This window comes from Drosophila ananassae, chromosome 3R (assembly GCF_017639315.1).
Source record: "Drosophila ananassae strain 14024-0371.13 chromosome 3R, ASM1763931v2, whole genome shotgun sequence".
In the NCBI taxonomy this organism is placed as follows: Eukaryota; Metazoa; Arthropoda; class Insecta; order Diptera; family Drosophilidae; genus Drosophila; species Drosophila ananassae.
Genome location: NC_057930.1, coordinates 26,958,611 through 26,985,726, shown reverse-complemented (window position 1 = coordinate 26,985,726; position 27,116 = coordinate 26,958,611). Strand labels below are relative to the sequence as shown.

At 50.0% G+C, this 27,116-nt stretch overlaps 2 protein-coding genes across 3 annotated transcripts; both read left to right on the top strand.

Annotated features, from left to right (window-relative positions):
• The first annotated feature begins 2,448 nt into the window (after nucleotides 1–2,448).
• LOC6497850 (protein bark beetle) lies at nucleotides 2,449–19,723 on the top strand. The gene is made up of 13 exons (XM_001961532.4): nucleotides 2,449–2,617; nucleotides 7,697–8,338; nucleotides 9,815–9,993; nucleotides 10,050–14,100; nucleotides 14,159–16,364; nucleotides 16,424–16,635; nucleotides 16,695–17,050; nucleotides 17,112–17,237; nucleotides 17,374–17,397; nucleotides 17,460–17,557; nucleotides 17,614–17,984; nucleotides 18,047–18,271; nucleotides 18,371–19,723. The coding sequence occupies exons 2-13, from the start codon at nucleotides 7,820–7,822 to the stop codon at nucleotides 19,400–19,402; spliced, it is 9,399 nt and encodes a 3,132-aa protein (XP_001961568.2). The 5' UTR covers nucleotides 2,449–2,617; nucleotides 7,697–7,819; the 3' UTR covers nucleotides 19,403–19,723.
• A 335-nt stretch (nucleotides 19,724–20,058) lies between these two features.
• LOC6497851 lies at nucleotides 20,059–27,092 on the top strand. Of its 2 annotated transcripts, none has more exons than XM_032451766.2 (4): nucleotides 20,059–20,385; nucleotides 23,638–23,719; nucleotides 23,783–24,114; nucleotides 24,183–27,092. In XM_032451766.2, exons 2-4 carry the CDS (start codon nucleotides 23,710–23,712, stop codon nucleotides 24,846–24,848), a joined length of 1,008 nt encoding a protein of 335 aa, XP_032307657.1. In that variant the 5' UTR covers nucleotides 20,059–20,385; nucleotides 23,638–23,709; the 3' UTR covers nucleotides 24,849–27,092. The 2 variants fall into 2 exon arrangements, with proteins under 2 accessions (XP_032307657.1, XP_014761849.1); XM_014906363.3 differs by lacking the exon at nucleotides 20,059–20,385 and adding an exon at nucleotides 22,563–23,563.
• Nucleotides 27,093–27,116: the final 24 nt, after the last annotated feature.

Below are 27,116 nucleotides of genomic sequence, written 5' to 3'. Positions count from 1 at the left end.
CGTTTAACGATCGGATGAAAATTGGCAAAGATATGGACATTGCTGGGGGCCATTAGGTCCTCCCCAAACATTTCGAAGGAATCTCCCCAGCAAAATGGACAAAAATTCTAAAAATATTTTCCCTTCAGGGTTTTGATGCAGATTGATGGAGAATCTATCTAGAAATCGTTTAAGGTATTCCGTTTAACGATCGGATGAAAATTGGCAAAGATATAGACATCGCTGGGGGCCATTAGGTCCTCCCCATACATTTCGAAGGAGTCTCCCCAGGAAGATGGACAAAAATTCTAAAAATATTTTGACTTCAGGGTTTTGATGCAGATTGATTTGTAATCTATCTAGAATTCGTTTTAGGAATTCCGTTTAACGATCGGATGAAAATTGGCAAAGATATGGACATTGCTGGGGGCCATTAGGTCCTCCCCAAACATTTCGAAGGAATCTCCCCAGCAAAATGGACAAAAATTCTAAAAATATTTTGCCTTCAGGGTTTTGATGCAGATTGATTTGGAATCTATCTAGAATTCGTTTAAGGTATTCCGTTTAACGATCGGATGAAAATTGGCAAAGATATAGACATCGCTGGGGGCCATTAGGTCCTCCCCATACATTTCGAAGGAGTCTCCCCAGGAAGATGGACAAAAATTCTAAAAATATTTTGACTTCAGGGTTTTGATGCAGATTGATTTGGAATCTATCTAGAATTCGTTTTAGGTATTCCGTTTAACGATCGGATGAAAATTGGCAAAGATATGGACATTGCTGGGGGCCATTAGGTCCTCCCCAAACATTTCGAAGGAATCTCCCCAGCAAAATGGACAAAAATTCTAAAAATATTTTCCCTTCAGGGTTTTGATGCAGATTGATGGAGAATCTATCTAGAAATCGTTTAAGGTATTCCGTTTAACGATCGGATGAAAATTGTCAAAGATATAGACATCGCTGGGAGCCAAAGGGGTCCTCCCCAAACATTTCGAAGGAATCTCCCCAGGAAAATGGACAAAAATTCTAAAAATATTTCGCCTTCAGGATTTTGATAGAGATTGATGGGGCATTGCTCTAGAAATCGTTTAAGGTACTCCGTTTAACGATCGGATGAAAATTGGCAAAGATATAGACATCGCTGGGAGCCATATAGGTCCCCCCCATACATTTCGAAGGAGTCTCCCCAGGAAAATGGACAAAAATTCTAAAAATATTTTGCCTTCAGGATTTTTATGCAGATTGATGGGGAATCGATCTAAAAATCGTTTAAGTTATTCCGTTTAACGATCGGATGAAAATTGGCAAAGATATAGACATCGCTGGGAGCCATGTGGGTCCTCCCCATACATTTCGAAGGAGTCTCCGCAGGAAAATGGACAAAAATTCGAACAATTTTTTGCCTTCAGGATTTTTATGCAGATTGATGGGGAATCGATCTAGAAATCTCTTAAGGTATTCCGTTTAACGATCGCATGAAAATTGGCAAAGATATAGACATCGCTGGGAGCCATGTGGGTCCTCCCCATACATTTCGAAGGAGTCTCCGCAGGAAAATGGACAAAAATTCGAACAATTTTTTGCCTTCAGGATTTTTATGCAGATTGATGGGGAATCGATCTAGAAATCTCTTAAGGTATTCCGTTTAACGATCGCATGAAAATTGGCAAAGATATAGACATCGCTGGGAGCCAAAGTGGTCCTCCCCAAACATTTCGAAGGAGTCCCCCTAGGAAAATGGACAAAAATTCTAACAATATTTTGCCTTCAGGGTTTTGATGCAGATTGATGGGGAATCGATCTAGAAATCGTTGAAGGTATTCCGTTTAACGATCGGATGAAAATTGGCAAAGATATAGACATCGCTGAGGGCCATATAGGTCCTCCCCATACATACATTCCTTTTTTTTCAAAGGAGTCTGGCCAGAAAAGTTGCCTGGAGCGGATCCTCGAATCCTTGACCTTCGAATGGTTATCAAATCACTTTAAAGCACTTAAGCAATTTTATATATTCAGATATTTTTGTACCTGTATCTTTATAGTCTGTTACTTAGTCTGCAAAAATTCTTCTTTTCAGTTCCAGACCGATCTGAATTAATCCGGATTAAGATAATATAGTTAGTGCCCCCTGTTATTTGGTCGGAACAGAGGCTTGAAGCCACCACCAACTAACAGCAAGAGGTTGAAAATGCTAGCCAGTTTTGTGGCAGCAACAGCAACAGGTCCAGAACTGTTGCATCGCTGTTGCCGCCGTGCGAGAAGCTCTGCGGTTGCCACTTTTAACATTTCGGCCAAGGTAACCGGAGAGGGCAAAGTGGTAACTGGCGTCGCTCAGCGTCCGAAAGCTCTGGGCTGGCCCGCTGAATATCACCGCTCAGCCACCTCATCGGTAGAGGCGCCTCTCCCAGCCACTCGATGTGCTCATCGCCGCTCTGACTGTGGCTCTGGCATGGCTGGTATTGGGTCTCCACTCGGTTCCAAACAAGAAATACAGCCAGTCGGCTCAGAAGGTGTTCGGCGGCGGACGAGTGCGCTTTAACCCGGTGAATAGAACGCTGGAAACACATTGATCTCAACGGTGCTCGTTGTTGTTGGCCAGTCGGTCGTCACGTATACGTACAGTCGGTTCGAGAGTGTAAGTGCTGGGTCTCTGTGTGCGATCGAGCTGACCGCGCCTTAAACGCAAAAGCGTCGCTTCTGAAACAGCCAATAAATCTTAGCCTAAATCTAAATGAAAATGTCTTAAAATGTGTACAAGAAAATAAAGAAAGAGTGCCAGAAGTGATGAAAAGTGCGGAGTTTGGGCCAAGTGAAACCCCAGAGCTTTGGCCCGAAAGTGAGGTTGTGTTGGTGGCCAAAAAAGTATTACCAAACACACCCATACTACCAAGTCCACTGCGGAGTACACAAAGAAAACATACAAGACGCGCATTAAGTTACGGCCAAAATGGGAGTCGGTTCTTGGGCCCAGAAAGGATACTCCAGGGAGTGTATCTAACATACTCTCCCGCCTTCGAGCTACTTCGAAGATACATTTGTTTCCAGTGGCCTGGCATGCCAGCCATGTATAAAGATGGATCCGAAAATTCTGCTAGCTGTTTGCACGCTTTCTTGGCTGCAGCGGCTAATTGGCGCAACATCTACCTCAGCCAGCTCTTAGCCATCTTTCGCGATGGTTTGTGGCCAATAAACTGCAACTGCAGTTTTGAGTCGGTGCAGTGCGTTCACCGAGCCGCATCGCTGGCTGCACTTGCTTCGATTGCCGCTCCCCTGCCCGGCCAGTCAGGTGGCTCCCTCACAGGTTCCTCCGGCTAGTTCCTTCCTCGGCGACTTCCGCTCTGCATTACTCATTACCGGGTGGAACAGCCGATGACGCGTTGTAATTGTGAATGGAGAGAGGGGGAAAGTGAATTAAAAGAACATTTTCGCATACCTCGAAAGGAAGTGGGGCATTATCAATCACTCGGTGTAGATAGCGGGGGTTAAGTGCCTCAGTGGGGGCCATAAAGGCGCAGAGATAGCGAGCAGAACACTCTTCTAGGGCTTCCACAGTGGACATCAAAGTGACATACCCCAGATCTTGAGGCATAAACGGTATTATTAACCTGCTGGTCAAGCTAATCAACTTTTTCAGCATCATCAGGGGCAGCGACTGAGATGGAGATACTTCTAGATGAGTAGTGGGTTCGATTAGTCACCCCGGCAGTCCAAGCCGGCAAATGACTAACGAATACTGCACGTTTACATCCAAACAAATGAACAATTTGAACAATGATGAGACCTCAAACGGGCATTAAATTGTTTAGACAATTGGCGTGGTTCTACCAATTTTAGTTCACCGGGTTGATGAACTTCATAGGTACATAGTTGGAGCGGTAGAACGGAAACTAAATTAAATGGCTGTAAAATTGGCCCAGAGCAGCTTCGCAGCGGGAAAGCCCTTTCACGTGGTGGCTATAGGGAGTGAAAGCCCAATCTAACTAGAACTCTGTTATGGGAACTCTTTCTGATTCGATTTGTGTTCCAGGTCGACTCCGAAGATACTTCCAATATTTATGGCCTGCTAGTAGGCCTTTTAAGTGGCACTTCGGATGGGCCTCCCCCGCTGCCGCAATCACTTAACTGCCACAATCACTTAACTGCCACAATCGCAAAATGCCAAAGCTCAAACCAGACCAAACTAAGTTAATAAACCCATAAAGAGGCAGACAATAAACCTTTGAATGCACTTCAAATGCAGTCACGGCACCCACAGAAACAGCAACGGCGACAACTCTGGCGTTCAACGACTTGCAGCGCCTGCAGTTGAGTCACATCCATCGACCGCCAGATACGAGATACAATCCATACACGCACCGCTGCACCACCCCCTCCTCCTTTAAGTCCCCAATCCCCCCCGTCCACCTATGCATACCGTCTTTTACCGCTCATGTTCGAAGCTGCTTTGCATATTCGATAAATACAAAATGCTGGCTATCCAGAAAGTGGGAATATTACACTGAGAAACATTTTATACAGTTACTAGTATATTCCTAACAAAAGAATTAAGAGAAATCTATAAGATCGCCAGACTTATGATATTAGATAGTTAGAAACCGTCGATCCTGATCCTCCAGAACTTCTTCCTGTGTAGGGGAGCCATAAAGCTCAAAAGTCGAAGGTGGAAATGCTTTCTTCTTTCCTCCCATTACGCATACGTAACCAAAGGTGGAAAAGAAAACTCAAAAAAACAAAAACTTGCTGTGCGTGCGTCGCTCTCTTTAGCTCTCCCGTTCACTCTCCACTGGCATGAATGAAATGCCTACACATTTACAGTTATTTTACAAAAGTCGGGCTCCCCCAACAACTCCCCAATATTTTACATGTTGTTGTTTGTTTTCCTGTTTCTTTTGTTGTCCGTTCGTTGTTATTGTTGTCGTCGGTTGCTTGGCGTCCGCACGTCGCTGCCCCTTCTCTTTCTCCACCCTGGCCATGGTCTCTCTCTCGCTCCCCGAGAAAAGCACGTAATACAATATACTAAGCCCGCTCGGCTTTTCAGAAACAACTAACGGTTCTTTGCGTACGGACGTGTTTTGTATCTGAGAGATACGACCCAGTCGTGCCTGGCGCTCGCCAAACGCGCATCCCGCGGTAGGAAATAGGAGTGCGCGGCGCACTCCCATCTGCGGAAAACCATCATTCCGATTTACATTGGCGTGGCCGCTTTTCTCACCCAGCGGAGCGAGTATCAATATGCTTGGCGATCGGAAAAAGAAGGTTGTTCTCCCCTACCCGCAAGCTTACCGGCTAGGGGAGATCGGCGTGAAATCTCACCCAGGGAAATTCTGTTTAAAAAAAATTTCCCTTGCTTTTTGCTTTGCTTTTGATTTTTGTTTTTGTTTTTCCCAACCATGCCCATTGATTTTTACTAAATTCGAAGTGCGTTGTTTGTCATATTTATTTATTATTCATTATATTTATTATTTATTAATCTTAATAAATAAAACTGAAAAGATTAAAAAAAAAAATAACAAAAAGCTGAAAATAAATTAAAAAGAAAAACAAATTATTTAAGATTCATACAAATAAAAATATTGAGACGTCCAAATTTCTAGTACAGCCAGAACTGAAAATTTTTGTTTAATAAAATAACGTTTATTCATCATTATTAACACAATAAAATATAAATAATTGAATGAACGGAGCAGTAAACTTACCATTTCACAATAATAAACCAATGCGACGCACTATGAACAACCCTATGTGACCGTTTCGATTTGGGTTGATTTAGCTTAAAAACGCTGCACAAAACGCACACTAATTACGCGGGATTATTTTTTTGCTACCATCACTTAATGTAAAAAAAAAATTCCTTATATAAATAATATTTTTCATTAAATATTGAGCTATGTTCAAATTTTGTACTTCAATAAAAATATTATGGAACATAAATTGGTAAACTTAAATAATATACGTTAAATTTTTCATGAAATAATTTTTTCTAAGTTAAAAGTCCCACGCATAAATTTTTCTAAGTCCCAAGCGAGAGGAAAATTTTCTAAGTCCAGTTTTTTGAGAGCAAAATCTATGTTGAGAGAACAAATTCCCTCTCTCAACTCGGGGTGGGTGAGAACAAGGTACGAAAGATGCCTGCCGGAATGCACCGAAACGCTGCTAGCACCGAAAAGTCCGACTGGGGAGTCGAAAAAAGGTTGCCGAGTGAGTTATGGGGGCGGGGTCCGGGGGGCGTGACTCAACCCAGTCGTGCCTGGCGCTCGCCAAACGCGCATCCCGCGGTAGGAAATGGGAGTGCGCGGCGCACTCCCATCTGCGGAAAACCATCATTCCGATTTACATTGGCGTGGCCGCTTTTCTCACCCAGCGGAGCGAGCATCAATATGCTTGGCGATCGGAAAAAGAAGGCGGTTCTCCCCTACCCGCAAGCTTACCGGCTAGGGGAGATCGGCGTGAAATCTCACCCAGGGAAATTCTGGTTGAAAAAAAATTTCCCTTGCTTTTTGCTTTGCTTTTGGTTTTTGTTTTTGTTTTTCCCAACCTGCCCATTGATTTTTACTAAATTCGAAATGCGAATATTTATTTATTATTAATTATATTTATTATTTATTAATCTTAATACATAAAACTGAAAAGATAAAAAAAAGAAATAAAAAAAAGCTAAAAATAAATAAATAATAAAAACAAATAAAATTCTTACAAATAAAGATATTGAGACGTCCAAATTTCTAGTACAGCCAGAACTGAAAATATTTGTTTAATGAAATAACGTTTATTCATTATTATCAACACAATAAAATATAAATAATTGAATGAACGGAGCAGTAAACTTACCATTTCACAATAATAAACCAATGCGACTCAATATGAACAACCCTATGTGACCGTTTCGATTTGGGTTGATTTAGCATAAAAACGCTGCACAAATCGCACACTAATTACGCGGGATTATTTTTTTGCTGCCCTCAGTTAAAGTAAAAAATAAATTCCTTATATGAATAATATTTTTCATTAAATATTGAGCTATGTTTAAATTTTGCACTTCAATAAAATTATTATAGAACATAAATTGGTAAACTTAAATAATATACGTTGAATTGTTCATGAAATAATTTTTTCTAGGTTAAAAGTCCCACGCATAAATTTTTCTAAGTCCCAAGCGAGACGAAAATTTTCTAAGTCCAGTTTTTTGAGAGCGAAATCTATGTTGAGAGAACAAATTCCCTCTCTCAACTCGGGGTGGGTGAGAACAAGGTACGAAAGATGCCTGCCGGAATGCACCGAAACGCTGCTAGCACCGAAAAGTCCGACTGGGAACTGCATTGGTATTCGATGGTGTGTGTTTTGGTTTCTGGCTTTTGGGCCTCTGGCGTTCTCCGGCTAGCGGCTTATCAGAAAATTTGTTAACAATGCCATCGAATTGAGGAAACCCAGCCGAGTTCTCAGGTTTCTGGTTCAGGTTGGGAAATCTCAGAAGAAACAGAATCTGAAAGCATCAGATTCGAGGGTTTTGGGGGCAGAAATCGGTGGAAAAAGTGCATTTGTTGACCCAAAAAATACTTGATTATTGAATATTTTTTAAAAGTGTTAACAGTTAAGTGTATAAAGCTAAAAAGAAGTATCAAAAGTGCTAATTATCTTGAATAAATTTAATAAATAAATAAATAATGTCATCAAAGATATAGTGCCGTGATTACAATCCATTTTATTTAATCCCCAGATATTTAAAAACAACGACACTGCCATGGCGAATGTGTAATTAAAAAACTTAGCAAACTAATTAATCTAAACGAAAGTAAGCCAAATTTAACGACAACGAAAGTGATAAGAAAACGATGCACAAATGAAGTTGCAACGACACAGAACGAACTGCCACAAATCGGCGAGCCAGCCAGGGGGAAACAAAAACAAACCCTGCGGGGCTCCGAAATGGGGCAGCATATGTTTGTGGGTGCTCCTGGCGCTGGTTTCCTCGACCCACTTGGCTCAGGCGCAGGAGCCAAGCCAGCAACAAGGACAGCCCCAGGCGGACTTGGAGGAGGTGGAGCTACTGCAGGACAATGATATCGAGTTCGCCAGTCTCGACGGCGCCACCCAGCTCCTGCCAGCGACTCGGCATTCCGGCGGGGACGTCACTCCGGCGCCAACGACTTCGGCTCCCCCAATGACGTCATCCTCGTACACGGAACTGCAGGGCGGCGAAATCCTGAGCGAGCGAATCCTGCGGCGCAGCGAGAGCCCGTACTTGGCCCGCGAGGACCTGGAGGTGGTGCGGGGTGCGAAGCTCACCATAGAGCCGGGAGTCACGGTTGAGTTCGCCCCCACCAAAGGACTCAAAATCAACGGCGTCCTGCAGGCGGTGGTAAGTGAGAAAATGACATTTTTGGGGAAATCATTACGGGACGGAAACTTTCAGGACTAGGACTAGTGGAAAGTAATGGCTCAGGGAGAAGTGGGTGAGCTCATGGTGGAGGAATTAATAGGTATTGAATTACCAAATCACTGGCATTTCATTATGATTACGGCGTGTAATGAAATAGGCTGTTCTGGGAGGTGCAATCTGATGAGCAATCGGAGGAGTTTGAGATAATAATTGATATCATAGGCATTGTGAGAACTTTGAGATTATAATTGAGATCATACGCACTCAGAATATATTAAAAATGCAATCTGAGATATTCAAGAATCTATCCATGAATCCCTAGACTTGAGAAACATATTGCAATACATCAAAATATGTTAATTTAGATATCCATGAATCAGAAATATATCCAAGTCCCTAAGAGGTACACCCCTGGGCGCATACCAGACAGCTCCGAGGCACCTGTAGGCGTTTTGCAAATGATTAAGCGGCACCTGTTGCTATCAGACGCTATCAGCCATCGAGGGTCCACTATGAGTAACCTCGGGGGTAGATAAGCCCGCCGAAGTTTCGTACTGGAACTCTCTGAATGTTGACTTTAGGCAGTGATAAGATTGCGATTGAGTGAAGGGGGAGATGTACGTACGTAGTTATATGGGCGGGGGCACATCCCCGTTCTTCCCGTTCCGAATTCCGAGTCCAGATCCAGGGCATATGTAGTGGTAGGTTAGGGCCTCTGGCGTCTGCCCTCCGCCGCCAGTATTATAATTGGGTCAGCCAAGTTCAGTCCACTTCCTCCCAATTACTGCAGAGACTTCAAAGAGCGATTGTGGCACGAAGCTTAACTTTATTTAATCATCGGTCAGGGGTCGCCAGGGGTTAATTAGATGTAAGTGAATGTCGGAGTCGCGCAATTGACAATTCCAGGGAGCGAAAGGGAAATGATTTAATTGGCTGCCTCGTCCGCTCTTAAGCCAAGAGCTCTTGATCATTTTAAGCCATCCAGTTTCACACTTTTTTCGACTAATTTCGGATATGCAAATAGTCATCTAGAGCGTCGGTTCTTGGAGGGTTAAGAGTTCGCCCCTCGATTGCCGATTCGTTAATTGAACGAAATTGGGTTTGTTTGGCATCTCAATGCCGGAGTGGGCGACTCTCCGTCTCGAGATGATGATCTTCGCGCAGCATAGGTGTTAATTGGCGCCTCGAATGGCTCGGAATTATATCTCTGGGTGTTCGGACACATCTATGGTCGATTTTCATGAGCAGACCGAGGTCGAATGGAAGGCGAAAAGATGAAATAATTGAAAACGAAAATAATTGCAGTCTGGTCGTGAGAGTCAAAGTGAAAATTTTAGACAGAAAAGAAAATGCACTTTGAAATGAGGGGTTTGGAAAGTCTACACACTTTTCTTATAGGAGGGAAGATTTCTAGGCCTATTTCATGAATAATTTACTGAGATTACTTCTCTTCAGGGTACTCCCACCGCGAGAATCGTGCTCAGGTCGCAGAGCAACACGGCCAACTACAAACTGGAGCTCCCCGACGACCAGGAGAAGGGCATTCGACTGGTGGATGGCCCCACGCCGGTGGAGGGCAGACTGCAGCTCTTCCACAAGGGAGCGTGGCGGTCGGTGTGCTCCAATTCCAGGAAGTAAGTCATCTCCCAAACTATCCTCACAGACTTAATCTGAACTTAATCCTCCGCAGCTGGACTCTGGCGGACTACGGAGTGGCCTGCAGGCAGCTCGGCTTCCGGGGAGGCAGGTTCTGGAACTGGGTGGAGCGAACGCCCGGATACTACCCCAGAGTGCTGTACGAGCAGCCCAAGTGCCGGGGCGGAGAGAGCAACCTGCGCGACTGCGCCTGGACATCCCGGCAGATGGGAGCCGGGGCCTGCGACTACCACAACGACCTGGGCATCCAGTGTCTGCCAGTGCACTCCGAGCCCCTGGGCCACTGGCGCGGCATCTACTTCGACAACGCTCCCTCCACGAAGGCCCTGGGCAGGGACAACACTGTCTACTCCGCCCGATCCGAGTCCCGTCTGAAGTACGTGGACATCATCCGGGCAGGGAACGGCGAGGGCTTCGCGGCAAAGTCTGCAGTGGAGGTCCAGGGGCTGCCGCCCCAGATGGAGCACGTGGTGATCAGCCACTCGGCCTACACGGGCTTCAACAGCACTCGACCATGGGCAGGATTCCAGCTGCAAAACGTGACTGTGAGGAAGTGCAACGGCATCGGCGTGTTTGTGAACTCCAGCCAGGGACTGGTCCACCTCGACGGCTGCTCCATAGTGGACAACGCGGGCGACGGGGTCAAGTACGTGGGCCACGACCTGCGGGGCACAGAGCGGAAGGATCGGGCCAGCATATACGACTTCTGCACGCTGCCGACCACGTCCGGACAGACGTACCCCATCTCGCTGTCCTTCACCCAGAAATACTATGCTGGATCGGCCAAGGAGTGCGGCAAGTACTTCTTCACGCGACCCGGATACCTGCTGACCCTGCACTTCGAGCACTTTGTCCTGATGCAGAACGAGACCGCCGTGGTGGAGATCTTCGATGGCGCCTCCACGAGCGACCGGCTGCTGTTCGAGTGGAAGGCGAGGAACTTCACGCGACCCCAGAGCGTGACCTCGACGCGGGAGAAGATGTTCGTAAGAATACGGGCCGACGCCCGGCAGGAGGTGAACGGCTACTTCAGGGTCACCTCCGGCGACTCCGTGGCCTACGATCTGCGAGTGGCCCAGTCCACCGTGGAGGACAACGGCGGTCGGGGAGTGGCCATCGATAACATTCGGTCGAAGATCCACGTGCACGGCAGTTCGGTGTCCGGGAACGGGCACGTGGCGGGCGTTCACGTGACCAGCGGGGCGGGAGACGTCAACATCACCAGCTCCAACATAAGCTTCAACAACGGCGCGGGAGTCAACATCACCTACTACGGCGGGAATCGCAACATATCCCGCTCGGCAGTGACCTCCAACAAGGGATTCGGTGTGGCCACCTGGCTGAACCACACCACGGATGTCGACCGGGTGGAGTACATCCCCTTCAACCAGACCAGCGTGGTGGAGTACTCGCAGATCGGCGGAAACCTGGAGACCGGCATCTTCCACGGGAACTTCTGCCGGCCCATCTGGGTGAACATCACCGGGAACAGCTTCAACGGCAGCCAGCAGAGCGACGTCTTCATCGAGTCCTGCTACCAGGCCACCGCCAACGGGCAGCCCAACATGCAGCTCCAGCTGGGGCACAACCAGTTCAAGTACTCGCAGGCCAACTCCATCTTCCTCAGCCCGGCCCTGAACCTGGTGGGCAGGATCGAGTACAACATGTTCCGGTTCGGCTCCTACGGGTGTCTGTTCGTGAACAACGACTACATATACCCGGAGTTCAACTACTTCCCCGTCAAGCTCACAATCCAGAGCAACTACTTCATGCGGAACAGCGGCGTGCACGTGGTCTCCCTCGGCCTGTCGCCCTACAGTCGCTCCGAGGTGCAGTACATCCTGTTCACTCGGAATTTCGTGCGGGGAAACAACATCACCGAGACCTTCGGGCCCCTGGTAGCGGGATCCGAGGGCAGTGACGGGGCTGGACGGCTGAATCCCCGCTCCAGAGTGGCCGCCCCGGTGGTGGTGGGCTCCAGCAACATAGACGTCTTCCGCAACATCCTGCACAACCTGGACTCCATGTACGAGATCGGCTCGCAGCTGACCGATCAGAGCCAGATCATAAACGCCACTTGCAACTGGCTCGGCCACACGGACGAGAGCAAGATCTATGCTCGGCTGTTCCACCGCAACGACCGCTACAACCTGGCCAAGATCAACTACATTCCCTACCTGCTGCACAGCTCCAACCCCGGCTCCACCGCCATGATCACGGTCTCCACGGTGGTGCCCCGCTTCTTCCACGAGGGCAGCGACGTCATAGGCGGCGAGGTCGACGGCCAGGACATGGTTCCGGCGGGCACCTACACGGTCACGAAGGACATCAACATCCGGCCGGGCGGCAAGCTGATCCTACAGCCCGGAACCACCCTCAGGTTCGAGCCCAGCGTGGGCATGATGGTGGCCGGTAAGCTAGAGGCTCGAGGGCGAAGACCCGACGACATCCTCTTCACCCTTAAGCGTGAGACGATCATAGTGAACGACACCGAGACCGTGGACCTGGACAGCGAGACGGAGGCTCTGGATATGGAGACGGAGATGGTGCCCTCGGATGGAGGGATTCCTAGCGTGCCAGTGCGCTTGGTGGGCGGCACCGGGGCGAACGAAGGAAGGCTCCAGGTCTACGTAAAGGGACGGTGGGGCACCGTCTGCGACTACGGGTGGAACGTGCTGAACGCCGCTTTGGTGTGCCACCAGCTGGGCTACTCGCTCAACCCGCAGGACTGGCGACTCCTCCGTTCCCAGCTGCCGAATGCCGGCACCTCCGAGGACGTGCTGCTGGCCAACGTGCGGTGCACTTTGCAGGACCGGGACGTCACCAAGTGCCGGGCAGAGTATGAGTTCGAGAACACCTGCAGCCACGAGAACGATGTGGGCATCCGTTGCTACGAGGGGGCGTGGGCTGGTGTGCGGTTCAGTATGCTGGCCGAGCGGGCGGACCTCCAGTACGTGACCGTGGAGAAGGCGGGCCTCTTCGACTACACCACGAATGCCTTCAAGCCCGCCGTGCAGATGGATCATGCCCGTCACAACCTGGAGAACGTGCGGGTGGTGAACAACCTGCAGGACGGCCTGGGGATTGTCTACTCGGACATCTACGCCGGCAAGTCGGTGAACAACATTAAGAACTCGGAGTTCTCCGGCAACCGTGGCAGCGGCATCAGCCTGAAGCAGCTGGACTTCCGCATCTCTGGCTCCATCATCAAGGACAACAAGGGCAGCGGCATCTCCCACGACGCCGTGGTGGCTGCTTTGGACCAGAAGGAGATCGGCGGCTGGTTCAACATGGCCCGCGACTTCAACGCCTACGAGACCGACTACGACCCGTATGTGTTGCCCCACGAGATCAGTAACATCGACCTGGGCACCTTCGAGCACAAGTACATACGGACGGAGGAGCTCCTCGGGCAGAACATCAACAGGAAAATAATAGTGCAGTGCCCCGCCGGCTACGTGATCGGCATCCAGCTGCTGAACCCCATCCACAACCTCTCCACGGAGAGCATCAGCATCCTGAACGCCAGGACGGAGAACATCCGCAGCGACCTGTGGCAGGTGAAGCGCGACCTGAACGTCTTCCCCGCCACGAGCAGCAGCTACGGCATCATCATATACTACGAGAGCGGGCTGCAGGCCCTCGGAGGAGCCGTCCTGATGTTGAGCACGGTCACGGCCCCCGTGCAGAACATCCGAAACCGCATCGTGAGCGGACCAGTGCCCACCCTCACCATCCGCTCGACCAAGATCCAGAAGAACCTGAGGGGCATCACTGGCATCTACTACAACCGGTACATCGGCGACAACGGGGAGTACTACCTGCGGAAGGCCAACGAGTCCATCAAGCTCATCAACTCCGAGCTGAGCTTCAACGAGCGGGAGGCCATCCTCATCAGGTCGCCCTACTGGGATGTGATCTCCAGCAACATTTCGGAGGTCACCATCCATGTGAACAGCTCGCTGATCAGCCAGAACGGGCACGGTATCCGCCAAATGTCGAAGGATCTCCGCTCCTCGAACAACCTGTTCCACTACGTGATCCAGGACTCCACAGTGGAGCAAAACTCCCACGGAGGTTTCCAGGTAAGCATAAGAAGCTCCAATCTCTTCAAGATTATACATCGTTCCAATTCCTCCACAGGTGTCCCTTCCATACGTCTGGCAGTACAACGAAAACTTCACCCACTCGATTTACTTCGGCAACAGCACCTGGCAGAGGAACCGCGACTTCCGCATCTCAGTACATGGCCACTACACGGTGTTCAACATAACCTCGAACGTGTTCCGGGAAAACAACTGTCCTGGAGCCCTGGTGGCGCTCGACGGAATGGAGAAGCGCCTCCGCTTCGACAACAACCGCTTCGAGGCGAACAACGCCAAGATCGTGCTGCTCTTCAAGGCAGACTCCCTGAGCGAGATCATCGGACAGGTGCCGGCCAGCATCGAGTTCAACAGCTTCAAGGGGAACAGCATCGTGACCCTGGCGGCGGACTACCGACTTCCCTACATGAAGGCGGCCCGCAGGATAAGGAAGCAGCACAAAATGCCCACCGCCGTCATCCGGCTGGATGGCGTCCAGAATGTGAAACTTTATCGGAACCTCCTGGCCGACAACGAAATGGACTACAACCTGGTGGCCGGCGTGAGGTCGGCCAGGCTGAACAACTACTTCGAGGCCAGGGAGAATTGGTGGGGCACCAGGGACACCGGCCTCATCGAGGCCAAGATCTTCGACTTTGACAACTGGAACGACCACGCGGACGTGATCTACCAGCCCTTCCTGATCGAGGACAGCTACGACGCCAGTGTCTCCGTGGTGGTGCCCTTCAACCAGGACCAGGAGGTAGACCTGGCCACCTACCGAGGTGGCAGAGTGTACAAGGACCTGATCCTGCGTAAGCAGGACAGCCCCTACTACATATCCTCCGACATCACTGTGATGCCCGGCAAGACTCTGACCATCAACCACGGCGTGACCATGGAGTTTGAGCCCAACGTGGGCATCCTCGTCCTGGGTACCCTGGTCGCCGTAGGCTACAGCGAGTCGCCTATCGTGATGAGGCCGTTCAAGAACGCCACACGGGAGTCCTTGATAGACGCGCAGCCGCGGAAGCGGGCAATCGAGGACATGAGTGCTCCCCTGACGGAGTTCGACTCCATCCGACTCTGCACGGGGGCCAACAACTGCACGGGAGACGCGGACGCGCTCTACGGACTAAACGAGGGCTTCCTGGAGTACTTCAACCACACCACCCTGCAGTGGGTGCCCATTTGCGACGGGAGGTTCACGGAGCGGAACGCACAGGTTGTGTGCCGGGAGCTGGGCTACGACCCCCTGAACGTCTATTACGGACACGACCGGCGCATCGAGTTCCACACAAACTCCTTGACGCGCATCTGGTCGTGGGTGCAGCCCCTGGAGTGCCGCGGCGACGAGGAGCGAATGGAGGACTGCGCCGAGCGCCTGAACGGGCAGCTGTACGGACACCGGCACGAGTGCAGGTGGGACGACGTTTTCGTCTTCGTGTCCTGCAACGGCGTGGCCGACGACGAGGTCTACTGGGGCGGCATCCGGTTCGCCAACTCCAAGTTCGAGGAGATCCAGTACGAGCACCGGCTGCACAACTCCCGATCCAACGCCAGACTGCCGCTCCGGGAGAGCCAGCTGGAGTTCGTCCGCATCGAGCAGGCCGGCATCCTGCACAACCACAAGTCGGCCGCCATCCAGGCGGTGCACAAGAACCCCTCCATCACCTCGGTGACCATCGAGAACTCGGCCAACCACGGCGTGAACCTGATCGCTCCCAGCGGCAAGCTCAACCTGAACCACCTGAACATCAACAAGACGCTGGGCACGGGGATCAGCATCGTGTCTCTGACGGGCGAGGGTCGGGACAGCGACGAGTCCAGCTTCTCGCCCCTGAAGAAACTGGATCTGCCGTACAAGCTCTTCTCCCTGGTGGACATCTGCGATCCCCAGAAGGTGCTGACCATCGAGGAGCGCATGCTGATCTACTACAAGTACGACAACAACCCGGTGAACTGCGTCAAGATCTTCACCTCGGCCTTCCGGGCCAAGCCCATTGGCTTCCGGCTCCTGCAGTCGAATCTGTTCAACCACTCCAAGCTCTACGGGCGCACGGACTTCATCAAGCTCTTCGACGGCGACATCTACAACGTGACTGCCACCTACCTGGGAAAGATCGAGTCCGATACTGACAACCAGCGGTCGTTCTTCAAGACGAAGGGCCCGACGATGAGCCTCCAGCTGGTCGCCAGCGGGGCGCCAGAGACCCACGGATTTATAGCCGAGGTGGTAACAGTTCCCATCTCCACATTAGGCCAATGTAAGTAGTTTTTGCAGTAATCCTCCTTAGACCACATCTGTTAACGACTTCTCTTTTAGATCGCGATGCCCTTCACAACATTACGGACACTCATATCGCGGGTGCCATGAAGGGAGCGGTCAGCTACGCTTCCGCCGGAGAGGTCACGCCCACGCTGACCTTGATCGGGAACCGCATCGAACGCAACTGCAAGCAGCTTTACGGAAACTTTTCCACCTGCGCCTCGGCTCTGAATTTGGACGTGCAGAACATGAATTCGATGTACTTTATGGTGAGTTTGTGGTTGAGTTAGGAATTTCCTTTTAACCCACATTCCTTGTGCCTCCCCAGAACAACCTCCTCATGGAAAACCAAGGAGGCCTGCGCGTTCGAGCTGATTCCCGAGGATCGGCCACCTCCTTGCGGGGCTTCGTACACCACAACCTCTTCATGAGGAACCGCAACCGTCCCGCCCTCTACGTGGAGGGTCGTCAGTCGTCGCCCTACCAGGAGGTAGAGCTCTACCGCAACTACTTCGCCCAGAACATGGCCGGCTACGAGGACGTGATCCGTCTGTGCCAGGTGGTGTCCAACTTCAGCTTCAACTACGTGCACAGCAACGTGGGCGGCAGGATCATGGAGGTGTCTGGCTTCGAGAAAGTGAGGCTCCAGATCTACCAGACCACGGCTCATAACGGGTTCTACAGGTGCGTCCTGAACTCGTTCTCTTCCTTGACTTTTTATTAACTTTTATGTTCCTTTTTTCAGGAACTTTGCCACGAATTGGATGTCCAGAGCCACCATTGTGGCGGGAACTGCGGGGCAGCAATACGTGGACAACATCTTCGAGAACTACGAGAACGATTACGAGCTGCTGACAGTCAACAATTCAATGTAAATAGTTATAAGTCTTAGATTAGAGCCTTATATATTTTAAACCTATATCCTTTTATTCAAAACTTCTACCATTTGGAGTCTAAAACTAATCCTTCACTTTCTTTCTTCCTTCCCCAATGCTTTCCTCCCGTAGTTTGAGTTTTGACTATGAAAACAGGTAAGAATGCCTCACAAATCCACTTAAACAGACCTTTTATAAAGCAATATATCTCCCACCAGGACATTTGAAACCTGGAGCTCCAAGATCGACGCCCGCCACAACTATTGGAGCTACAACAACACCATTTCAGTCCAGTCTCGTATCAAGGATAAATCAGGTAAGTGGCTCTCTATTTTAAAACTGATCGTTATTGATCCAAAACTATTCCCCCAGATGATCCTATGTTGCTGGAGGTCCTGGCCGTGCCCTTCCAAATGAACAACGAAACCATCCTGGACGGAAAGTGTCCACCCGGCTGGGCTCTCGTACACGACACCTGTTTCATCTACGTGGGTGCTCCGATGACCTTCCACGAGGCCCGCGACTTCTGTCGCTCCGAGAACTCCACCATGCCGTTCCTGCGGACAGACAAGACCACGCTGTGGAGGTACCTGCAGAGCCAGATGAGGCACTTGAAGTACCCGGAGAAGGTGTGGATCCAGGACTACAACCACATCGAGCGGTGCACGAGCTTTGTTTTCGGAGAGATTGAAATAGAGGACTGCGGCAAGGAGCGGGGATTCATTTGCGAGATGGATCCGAGGGTGAGCATCTAATAATGGAACATTCAATATAGAATCTAATCTCTAACTTATTCCACACGTAGGTCATTATCGATCCCCTCTCCTGGCGGGCAGACATCTTTGCCATCAGTATTATTTCAGCCTTCGTCCTGGCCATCATCCTCCTGATCCTGGTGGCCTTCTGCTGGTTCGCCAAGTCCAAGCACCGGCACGTCCAGCGCCTCCAGCGGCGGAACAGCATCCGCCAGAGCCTTCGCAGCCTGAACAGCATAGATCCCCAGGGATCTCTGCGCCGCAGACCCAATTATGTATGATTTTGTTTTGCTTTTTAGTCCTTCAGTTTTGTTTTATGTTCCCCCTTTGTTTTCCGTTTTATGTTGTTACTTTTGGTTCGTCAACCCCTCCAGAACATGTCCAGCAACGGAACCCTCTCCAAGGCCCAGGACTACAAGCAGATGGTGGCCAACGGCTCCATCGATTCCATGGACAAGAGCGTCCTCAGCTCGGAGGCGGGCAGCTTCGAGGGCTACGAGCAGAAGCCCAACTACAACGAGTACGTGAACCAGAACGCCCTGAGGCCGGCCCAACAGGGCCAACAGGGACACAAGGTAGCCACCATCTCCAAGGCCAGTGGCCACCGGGCGCGAGCTGCAGCGGCTGCGGCGGCCCTGGAGCCGGACGCCTTCGAGCTGAGCTACCGAAACGAGGGCTTCAGGGACAACTCCACCTATGGCGGGGGCACGCGGGCCAACTCCATAAGCACCAGTGTGGCCGAGGACACGCCCATCATACATCACACGGACCAGGAGGTGGACGAGGGAGGCTCAGACTACTACGGGAACGCCAGCACGCTGCCACTCCGCACGGATCTTGGCGGAGGTGGTGCCCAGGGCGGCGGTAGGCGTGGTCAGCCAGGACTGGCCTTCCTCAGCGAGCTCAAGCAGAACCTGCCGGAGTATCAGAGGAGCTCCCACAGCAGCTTCATGCCGCAGAGGAGCAGCGGCGAATCCCTGCCCTTCGATCAAAAGCTGGACCAGTTCAACTACTCCACGGAGTCGTCGCTCTACCGTCCGGCACCATCCGTGCCCAGTCAGCAGCCGCAGGGCTCTCCGGCAGACATGCGGCGGCCGGACTCGTACTACACTGCCGTGAGGAGCAGCAAGGCTCCTTCCTCCCACTACCGGACACCTAGACCGCTGGCTCAGCCCCCGGCAGCTCCGGCTGCCCCCCAGGTGGCGCATCAGTCACGTCCCAAGACCGTCTACCAAACAGCCTCAGAGGAGTCCTCGCCCACGACCCCGTCCCCGTTGAACAACCCGTACCATCGCTCCAAGTCTGAGGCGTTGTTGGAGACCGACTTCGACGGCGATGGTGAGGGACTGCAGCCGCTCCAGACAAACGGGCGAAGCCACAGTCAGCCCCTGGAGACGGCCATGTGATGGATCCGTGCTAATCGCTCATTTGACATTCTACGATCTCTACGGAGCTGACCGAAACCCCAACGCAAAGAAGTATTTTGGCCAGACCTGCCTAGAGTTCCAACCACCACTGCTTCGTAGCTTAAGTTTATACTTTTTAAATCCGAGATTACGATAGAGAGATACGAAAATACGAACACTCCCGCTCGTTGCTTAGTTTGTGGTAAACTTAGATCATTCCATCCATTAGCCTAAGACTAGATTAAATATTGCCTAAGCGAACGCATAAAACGAATTAGTCCTAACTTGTTGTATATAACAATAAATTAAATTAAATCTGAATGTATTGCCAAGAGTTGATTTGTTTCATTTTATATAGTTTTTAGGAAAAGACAGATACTGGTTGTTTGAATACGTACTTTCAAAAAGCCCGCCAGTCCACAATTCAATTTGAAATCCAGTGTTGGTAAGAGGTTGTTCGAGGTTTAAGGGACGTTTGAGGAAAGTTTCATGTTTTGTAGCTAATTTTCTGTTGAAAATAGTATCTTTGATGATTAAAAACTTGCCAGAGTCAAAGTTCTATTAAAAAGTCAAGATTACAAATAAGTATTACCTATTTTTGAAGTTTATTTTAAGCTCACTTTTGAATTTTGGGGAAAAGCTGGATTTCCAGTGAACTCAGTGGGGCAACACTGGCCAGGAAGATGATAACAGCTGAAATAAATCGAGTAAAGTGGAATAGAGTTGGCCAAAGCGGTGGCCAATGCTAAAATACGCGTCGCGTGCTGCCCCCAACTCCTACCCGTCGAGCCCCGTCAGTTGTGCTGCGTCGAGAAGCCTCCATCGCCATTCATCGTTTGTCACTCGCGTCGCCTGGTTTTCCTCATTTCCCAAAAAACCCAGAAAATCCAAAGAACACTCTTGCGACTACAACTGGCCGAGCAGGAGCTGCCCAGAGGACGCCGCACAGAGGAAGGTGCACAGCCAGGAAGCGAGCGAACCAAGTAAGTGGCTGGGTGCTTAACGGTGCTTTTTTTGCAAAAGCAACATCGCCGCAGTGGGAGTGGGGTGTGGGAGTAGTGGGTGGCCGGGGGGTGGTCGAAGTAACGGGAAGTCCTTGCGAAGTTGCAAGCAAGCCCGAGTGCTAAATTTAGACCTGAGGCTGAAGGCTGCAACAGCACTGGCACCCCCAGCCCACCCTGGAACTGTCGCCACATGCACGCACGATTCCGAACAAGGCAATAGGGGCAGGCTCCTTGCCCATTGAGACAGCCCCCAAGAATAGCCGAAGACCTATTGTGGTGCGCGTGGGTGTCTCGCTGGCGTGCGGAGAGAGTGTGCGTGCAACGCGCCAGTGTTTGGTATGAATGGAGCAAATACTCTGCAGCAGACTCTGGGGATGGGGATGGGGATGGGGGCTGTGGTGGGTGGCGTGGCGTGGAGTGTCGTGTCGTGTCGTGGCGCTGCGCTGCGCTGCGTGTGTATTGGAGCCGTGCTTCGTCGTGCACGAGAGGGCTGTGTGTATTTGTGGCACGTAGACTCGTAGTAAAATTTTCCGCGTAAAATTGAACGCAAATTGAAAAGCGGGAGTTGCGAAAATCCCCAAACAAGCAGAGTCCCCAAAAAGAGACTGCTGCTGCAGAGGCAGCAGTGGCAGCAGCAGAGGCAGCAGTGGCAGGAGCAGAAGCAGTGCCAGCAGAGAAGTCCAATTTGAACGAAAACCAGTTCGTGCGTAGTTTTCCATGTTTTCCACATTTTGTGGCCCGCGAGCTCCAAACATTTCCCATATCATCGTTGCAACGAGTTTCGCACGCTTCGTATTATTTCGCTTTTTGCCGCACTTCTCTCCCACCTGGCCCCCTAGCCCCATGGTCCCCCCGCTCCTCCAGCACAGGTTACTACTCATATTCTCACTCATACAGGGCTGGTTGCATGTGTAGGTGGAGTGGAGTGGAGGCACATAGGCATAGGAATAGGCAATCGGCAATAGGCCTGCCTGCCACAACCTGCTTCTTCTTCTGTCTATAAATACTAAGGTGCGCGACGAAAGTGTATAAGCTGGAAGTCTAAAGCCTTTCAGGGGTAGTAGGTACAGTTTTTCCATCTTTTATGCGGATTAATGGCTTAAAAAAGCTATAGAAGAGCAAGATCTCTAGTAGCTGGTTTAGTTCAAGAATCTGGGCTATATATGTTTTCTAATAATACTTATAGTATGTGGATCTGAGAAATACTTTTGGAAGTAATATCTAAAAACTAATAGTCTAAAAACTAGAAGATCCAAGATACAATCAACCTGCTAATCAACTAAAAATCAATATCTTTCGATTAAAAGTACTCCTTTTTTTTGGCCTTGAATCCATTTTAACTCCCTAAGTATTATCACCAAAATATCCCCCATAGATCTTATCAAGTGCTCTTATCACATATTTATTTCCCTTTTGACAGAATTGTAGAAATTTGAATGAATGGTCCGCCTGGGACACTCCGATTTAATGGATTTTAAGCCCTGAGCTTAGATAAGCGGAGCAGACTGCCAATAATGCTGCCGATAAGCTATCAGGCCATTACAAGTCCGGCCAAGAGCCTTACACTCCCGGCCAGCAGCGTAGCAAGTGCAGTTTGCGATAGCCACCAGGGTTGCCGCTCGGCCGCGAGTTTGCGCAATTGCTGGGTGGGAATGGGCGAGGAATTCAATGAATGGGAAAACAAGTGCACACAAAAGAAACTCAGTCGGGAGATCGGGAGAAATTGCCAGGAATGTTAATTTGCACCTCTAATTACTGCACGGCGATTAAACGCAATCAATTACCATCGAGCTGGGCATTGTCTCCTTGGGATGATTGGAGTCCGTAGTTTAAGATGGAAATTAGACTTTATTTTCCATTCCCCTTGTAGGGAAACTATTCAGAAACATTATTTATCTCAAAATGATTCCTATTTTCAAGTCAGAGTCCCTATACTTTACATTTTAATTGCAAAAGTGATTGAAATTCAATTTGCGCCCGCCTGTCTGGCAACCATGGAGCTGCATTGCCAGGGGGTGGTGCTGGGTGGTGGGGCTCTGGTGTAGTGGGTAGTGGGGCTCTCGCTCTCTCTCTCTCTCTCCAGCGTCAGCGTCGGCGTCAGCGCCAGCGCAGATTTCCAGAGATTGCGAGACGACAGTGTTGCCTCGCCACATTGTGGGCACAATAATTTTTTAGTTGGAGCGCAGCGCTAGCCGGTGACGGGCGACGGGCCAGATACAGGGCCACACAGACGACCTACCCGGACGAGCCGAGCCACATAGTAACGCCGTAGTAATCAACAAAGTCAGCAGGCGTAGGCGGACCCCAGCCACAGCCACAGTCAATTGTGCAACTGCAAGCTGGAGGAGAAAACCAAATAGAGGACTTAGAGCGACAATGGAGCTGCCCCCGGCGTGCCATCTTCAGATTGGATCTGCGGAATAGGCATCCGACTAGAAGCCGCGAACGTGGACCCATCGAACGGTGTCCCTTTTTACGGATTCGTGTGTCTGGCTTCCGTTCCGTTCCCGTGCCAGAAAATCGATAATTCCGTGCTGTATAAGTTACGGCGAAAGGTGCGCGGATATCCCTCGGATCCACTCGGCCGGGCGTCGGGACATCGTGCCTCGTCGGCCATCGTCGGCTGGAGAGTAAATCAGAGCCAGAAGCCAGAATCAGGAAGCAGAATCGGAATCGGAATCAGAATCGGACTCGGATGAGGAGGGGAGGGGGCCGAAGCAGCGCGTAAAAATAACAAACAAAAATACATGTGGAGGCGTATAAATAGAAACAGCGTGTGAAGCGCAACAGCGAAAAAAGTAGTAGTATGTAGTAATAGTAGTAGAAGGAGGAGCCAAAAGGGGGGACACCAACCGAAGCGCAGTCGCTATCGACAGTGACTGCGACTGCGACAGAGACTGCGACTGCGACAGAGACTTCGACTGCGACTGCGACTGCGACTGCGACGTCGTAGTAAGTTTCCTTGAGTGCGTGTGTGTGGGAGTGTGTGTGCGTGCAGCCTGCGTGGGTTGCATGGAATGTATAATAAATAAAGCAAAGTCCCAGGCACAGCGCCCCAGTCCCAGTCCCAGGAGCTGAAAAAACCATGATAAAGTTTGTCAGGCAGAAAAATCGCGAGAACTCATTAAGGGAATCCAAAAATTTTCTGCGTAAAAAGGTGCTTAAAAAATATAACATTTAAAATTAATAATATCTGATAGTCATATTTTAATCGCTCCTCTCTCCCCTCAGCGTGAATCGAATGACTCTGGCACCGAATCTGATGGTGAACTCCTCGATGTGGAAAGTTACTTAGACGTGGACATGGAAACTAGTGGGTTTCATTACCAATTTAAACTGGGAACTCCCATCACTTAGTCTCTATGCTCTCCACTAGGTGTTGCTGGCCAAAAGATAGCTCCTGCCATGATGTGTCACCAGCAGACCTCGTCCTCGTGCGCCCATCTCATGTACGACCAGCACAGCTCCGAGGAAGAGCTGGAGGTGATCAACGGGCCCTCGTCGCAGGGCGGCCAGCATCCCGGCGGCACGGCAGCGACGGGCGGGTCCTCGTGCGCCTCTCGGATCTCGAACCGGGGATGCGCCTCCTCCCTGGACACGGAGGCGCCATTCGAGGAGCGGGCCACCACCTCCAACTCGAAGCGCTCCAGCTCCTCCCTGATGGTGGAGAACCGGAAGCGGTCGCTGGCCCACAGCTCCGACGACGAGGTGAGTGTGCGAGTTGAGGAGAACTGAGGAGACACCTTCTAACCGAATCTTCCCTCTGTCCCCAATAGCTGCGAAACTCGCTGGAGCCGATCTTGACGCCGGTCAATTTCCGCACATCGCCGCCACTGGAGGCGTTCAAGCCAAATCGAAGCCATATGATGTTCCGCTCCACAACGCCACTGATATTATCGGAGGCCCGATGTGGCATCGAAAATATTAAATTATGTGATAATAGTGTAAACGAGGAGAACGGCGACAACGGCGGCGGTGGGGGCGGCGGCAAGTGCGCCAAAATCGGAACTGGATCGGGGACCGGCGGGAACGAGAACGAGCCGAGCGTGATCAAGGCCTGCAGCAGCTCCCTGAAGATGAGCAACAGCAGCCACCACATCTACCAGCCGCTGCCGAAGTACAGTTTCCACTACAACAGCTCCCGGAGCAGTCCGGCCAGCACCACCGGCCTGGACAACATGGAGGTGCGGTCGGTCAGTCCGCCGGCGAAGCTGTTCCACTGCGCCATATCGCCCCGGAGGCGTCCGAGCAACAACTCCAGCGCGCCAGCGGGATCCTCCGGCGCAGTCGCGGGATCCTCGTCATCCACAACGACACAGAACGCTGCCAACTCTGCCGGAAACGGAGCGTCCGCGTCCGCCGCCGTCGCCGCCACCCAGAGACTGCAGCGACCGCATCGGCCGTGCTTAGATTTTGATAAGATGCAGCAGGTGAGTCTCTAATGCAGAGCGCGCTAACAGCCAGCAGCGGAGCAAGGACGAAGGCTGGAGGGTGGAGGACGAAAAGGTAACGGATAGGGGCAAATCAAAGACTTTTTATACGAAACCTCAACAGGAACAGGAACAGAAACAGTAACCGTAACCGTAACCGCAACAGCCACTGAAACAGATCCGAAAGCGAAACTTCAGGTCGGGAAGCACACCATCTAGCAGCAACAGTCGGAGGATAACAAGGTCCAAACCAAACTAAATAAGCCGGAGCAGCAGCTTCAGCTGGAGCTGGAGCTGAAGCTACAATTAAAGGACAAGCAGCCCAAGGAGAATATCATCAAATCAAATTATATAATTATAAAGGTACTTCAAATTTTAAAGCAAAGCAGCAACCAGAAACCAAAAACCAAAAATGAAAACGAAAACGATAACAAGAAACCTAAAATTTACAATAGAAGCAGCTATTTTTTCACACTTTTAAACTGGAAACTGTGACAAGCGAGGAGGCACGAACAGAGATCGTATTGGGGAGCAGGGATACAGAATCAGAAACTGATCAGATCGAGGTTAAGATTTAGGTGTACGACGTAGCAACTATGAGGAGGGAGGGAAGCCCCGTCAGTCGAAGCTGACAACTGAAAACTGTAAATATTGTATGTGTGTGGAGGGGAATCCTTTGAAGAATTGGCACGCCATCAGGGGGAAGAGGACGCCTCTTTTAAGGGGCGCCAGAAAGTATTTTAATTTTTTAATAGGAGACCGGCGAACGGCAACATGGTGATGTAGACAGAAGACTCAGAACTCGAAAAAGAGCGAAATTATATTTCTATAGGGATGCAGGATGCAGGAGGCTGGACACTTGGGAGGAGGAGGAAATAGTAGGGCAGACAATGTGAAGTAACAATAGCAACTGAAGTAATATAAACAGAAACCACAAACCAAACATAACTTTTGTACGCTCCGGAGTTGGAAGACAGTAATATGTGTTTAAAGTACGAGGTGGAATAGCGAGCTATTTTATAAACAATATTCAATTAATCCGCAAATAGGAAACCGGCTTAGGAGGAGAAACAAACCAAACCAAAAAGCTGCCATCAACATGCAAGCGTGGGATGAGGGCTCCTCAGTTTACCAGACATGGTTGATTGGGAAGATTGGCGATCCAGTACGATTATTATGCGATTGGCAGGCGTTTGCGAGCTCATAAGTGTATTAGTAATTAACCCTTCTTTGTCGACTAATTGCAACCAGGATCAGAATCAGGATCGGGATCAGGGCCAGGAGCTGGAGCTGGAGAACAGAAGGCAGGAAGCAAACCCCATATTCAATTTAAACGAAAAGCTAAACCCAGTAACGTGTGCAACCATAGCAGCGAAACAAAAAACATACATTCTTAAGTACCATACATATATATTAAAGCCAGAGGGAGATATTCAACGTAAAGCTAATTTTAAATCGTACTGCTACTCGGAGGGCGGGCTAAATTTCAGTTCTAATCCTACAGTAGTCGCCGCGATCGCAATTCTTTCAATATCCATCTCATCCGAACACTGAACCACACACACCTCTAACACTCAGCCACACACTCAACCTACCAAATAGCATAATCCACACCACCAAGACACCAAGATATATATACGACAGTAGGGAGGACTAGGACTAGGACTAGGAGGGTTAGGAGCTCTCGTAGGTCCATGGAGATGGGAGGAGGACAGATTATATTATAGAAGGTATGCGTCGGAGAAACAAATCGATGAAGGATATCAAGGACTGATCGTACATTAGGGCGCGAGGGAGGAAGGACAGAGAAACATGTGAAGCAACCAATACTAGGATTTTAGTTTTAAGTTCTGAAGAAGGGAAATTATTGTGAAATGAAATGAAAAAGTGAAACAAACACGGAAAGCACACACAAATCTATGAAACGCAGGGCTGCAAGGCTGCGGGGCGATTATGTTGAATATTTTTGAGAAACAAAGAAACAAAATTATGTTGTAAACAAAGAATACAAAGATTTGATTGCGTCCGGGCCCGGTGAGAGGCACAGGCGCCCGGCACTTGTGTTGTACATAGTTACATTAATAATACAATATATATTTAATATATATATACATATAATTACTCACTAAAGTAAGTCGAAGAACGGTACAAGTGCAAAACAGATGAGAACAAAAGGCGAAACCTTTGAAAACGAAAAGACGAAAGTGAAAAGAGACGACATGAAAACATGAAAAATAATAAAGAAATGCTCTGCAATAGATGTGCCTTGGGGCATTACTG

What these genes read in the sequence shown, in the direction of transcription:
- LOC6497850 (XM_001961532.4), top strand. Translation starts at nt 7,820, where the DNA reads ATGAAGTTGCAACGACACAGAACGAACTGCCACAAATCGGCGAGCCAG. An exon ending in TCGTATCAAGGATAAATCAG is followed by an intron (nt 17,558 to 17,613) that starts GTAAGTGGCTCT and finishes CTATTCCCCCAG; the next exon opens with ATGATCCTATGTTGCTGGAG. An exon ending in TGCGCCGCAGACCCAATTAT is followed by an intron (nt 18,272 to 18,370) that starts GTATGATTTTGT and finishes CAACCCCTCCAG; the next exon opens with AACATGTCCAGCAACGGAAC.
- LOC6497851 (XM_014906363.3), top strand. Translation starts at nt 23,492, where the DNA reads ATGATAAAGTTTGTCAGGCAGAAAAATCGCGAGAACTCATTAAGGGAA. An exon ending in AGACGTGGACATGGAAACTA is followed by an intron (nt 23,720 to 23,782) that starts GTGGGTTTCATT and finishes GCTCTCCACTAG; the next exon opens with GTGTTGCTGGCCAAAAGATA. An exon ending in CCCACAGCTCCGACGACGAG is followed by an intron (nt 24,115 to 24,182) that starts GTGAGTGTGCGA and finishes TGTCCCCAATAG; the next exon opens with CTGCGAAACTCGCTGGAGCC.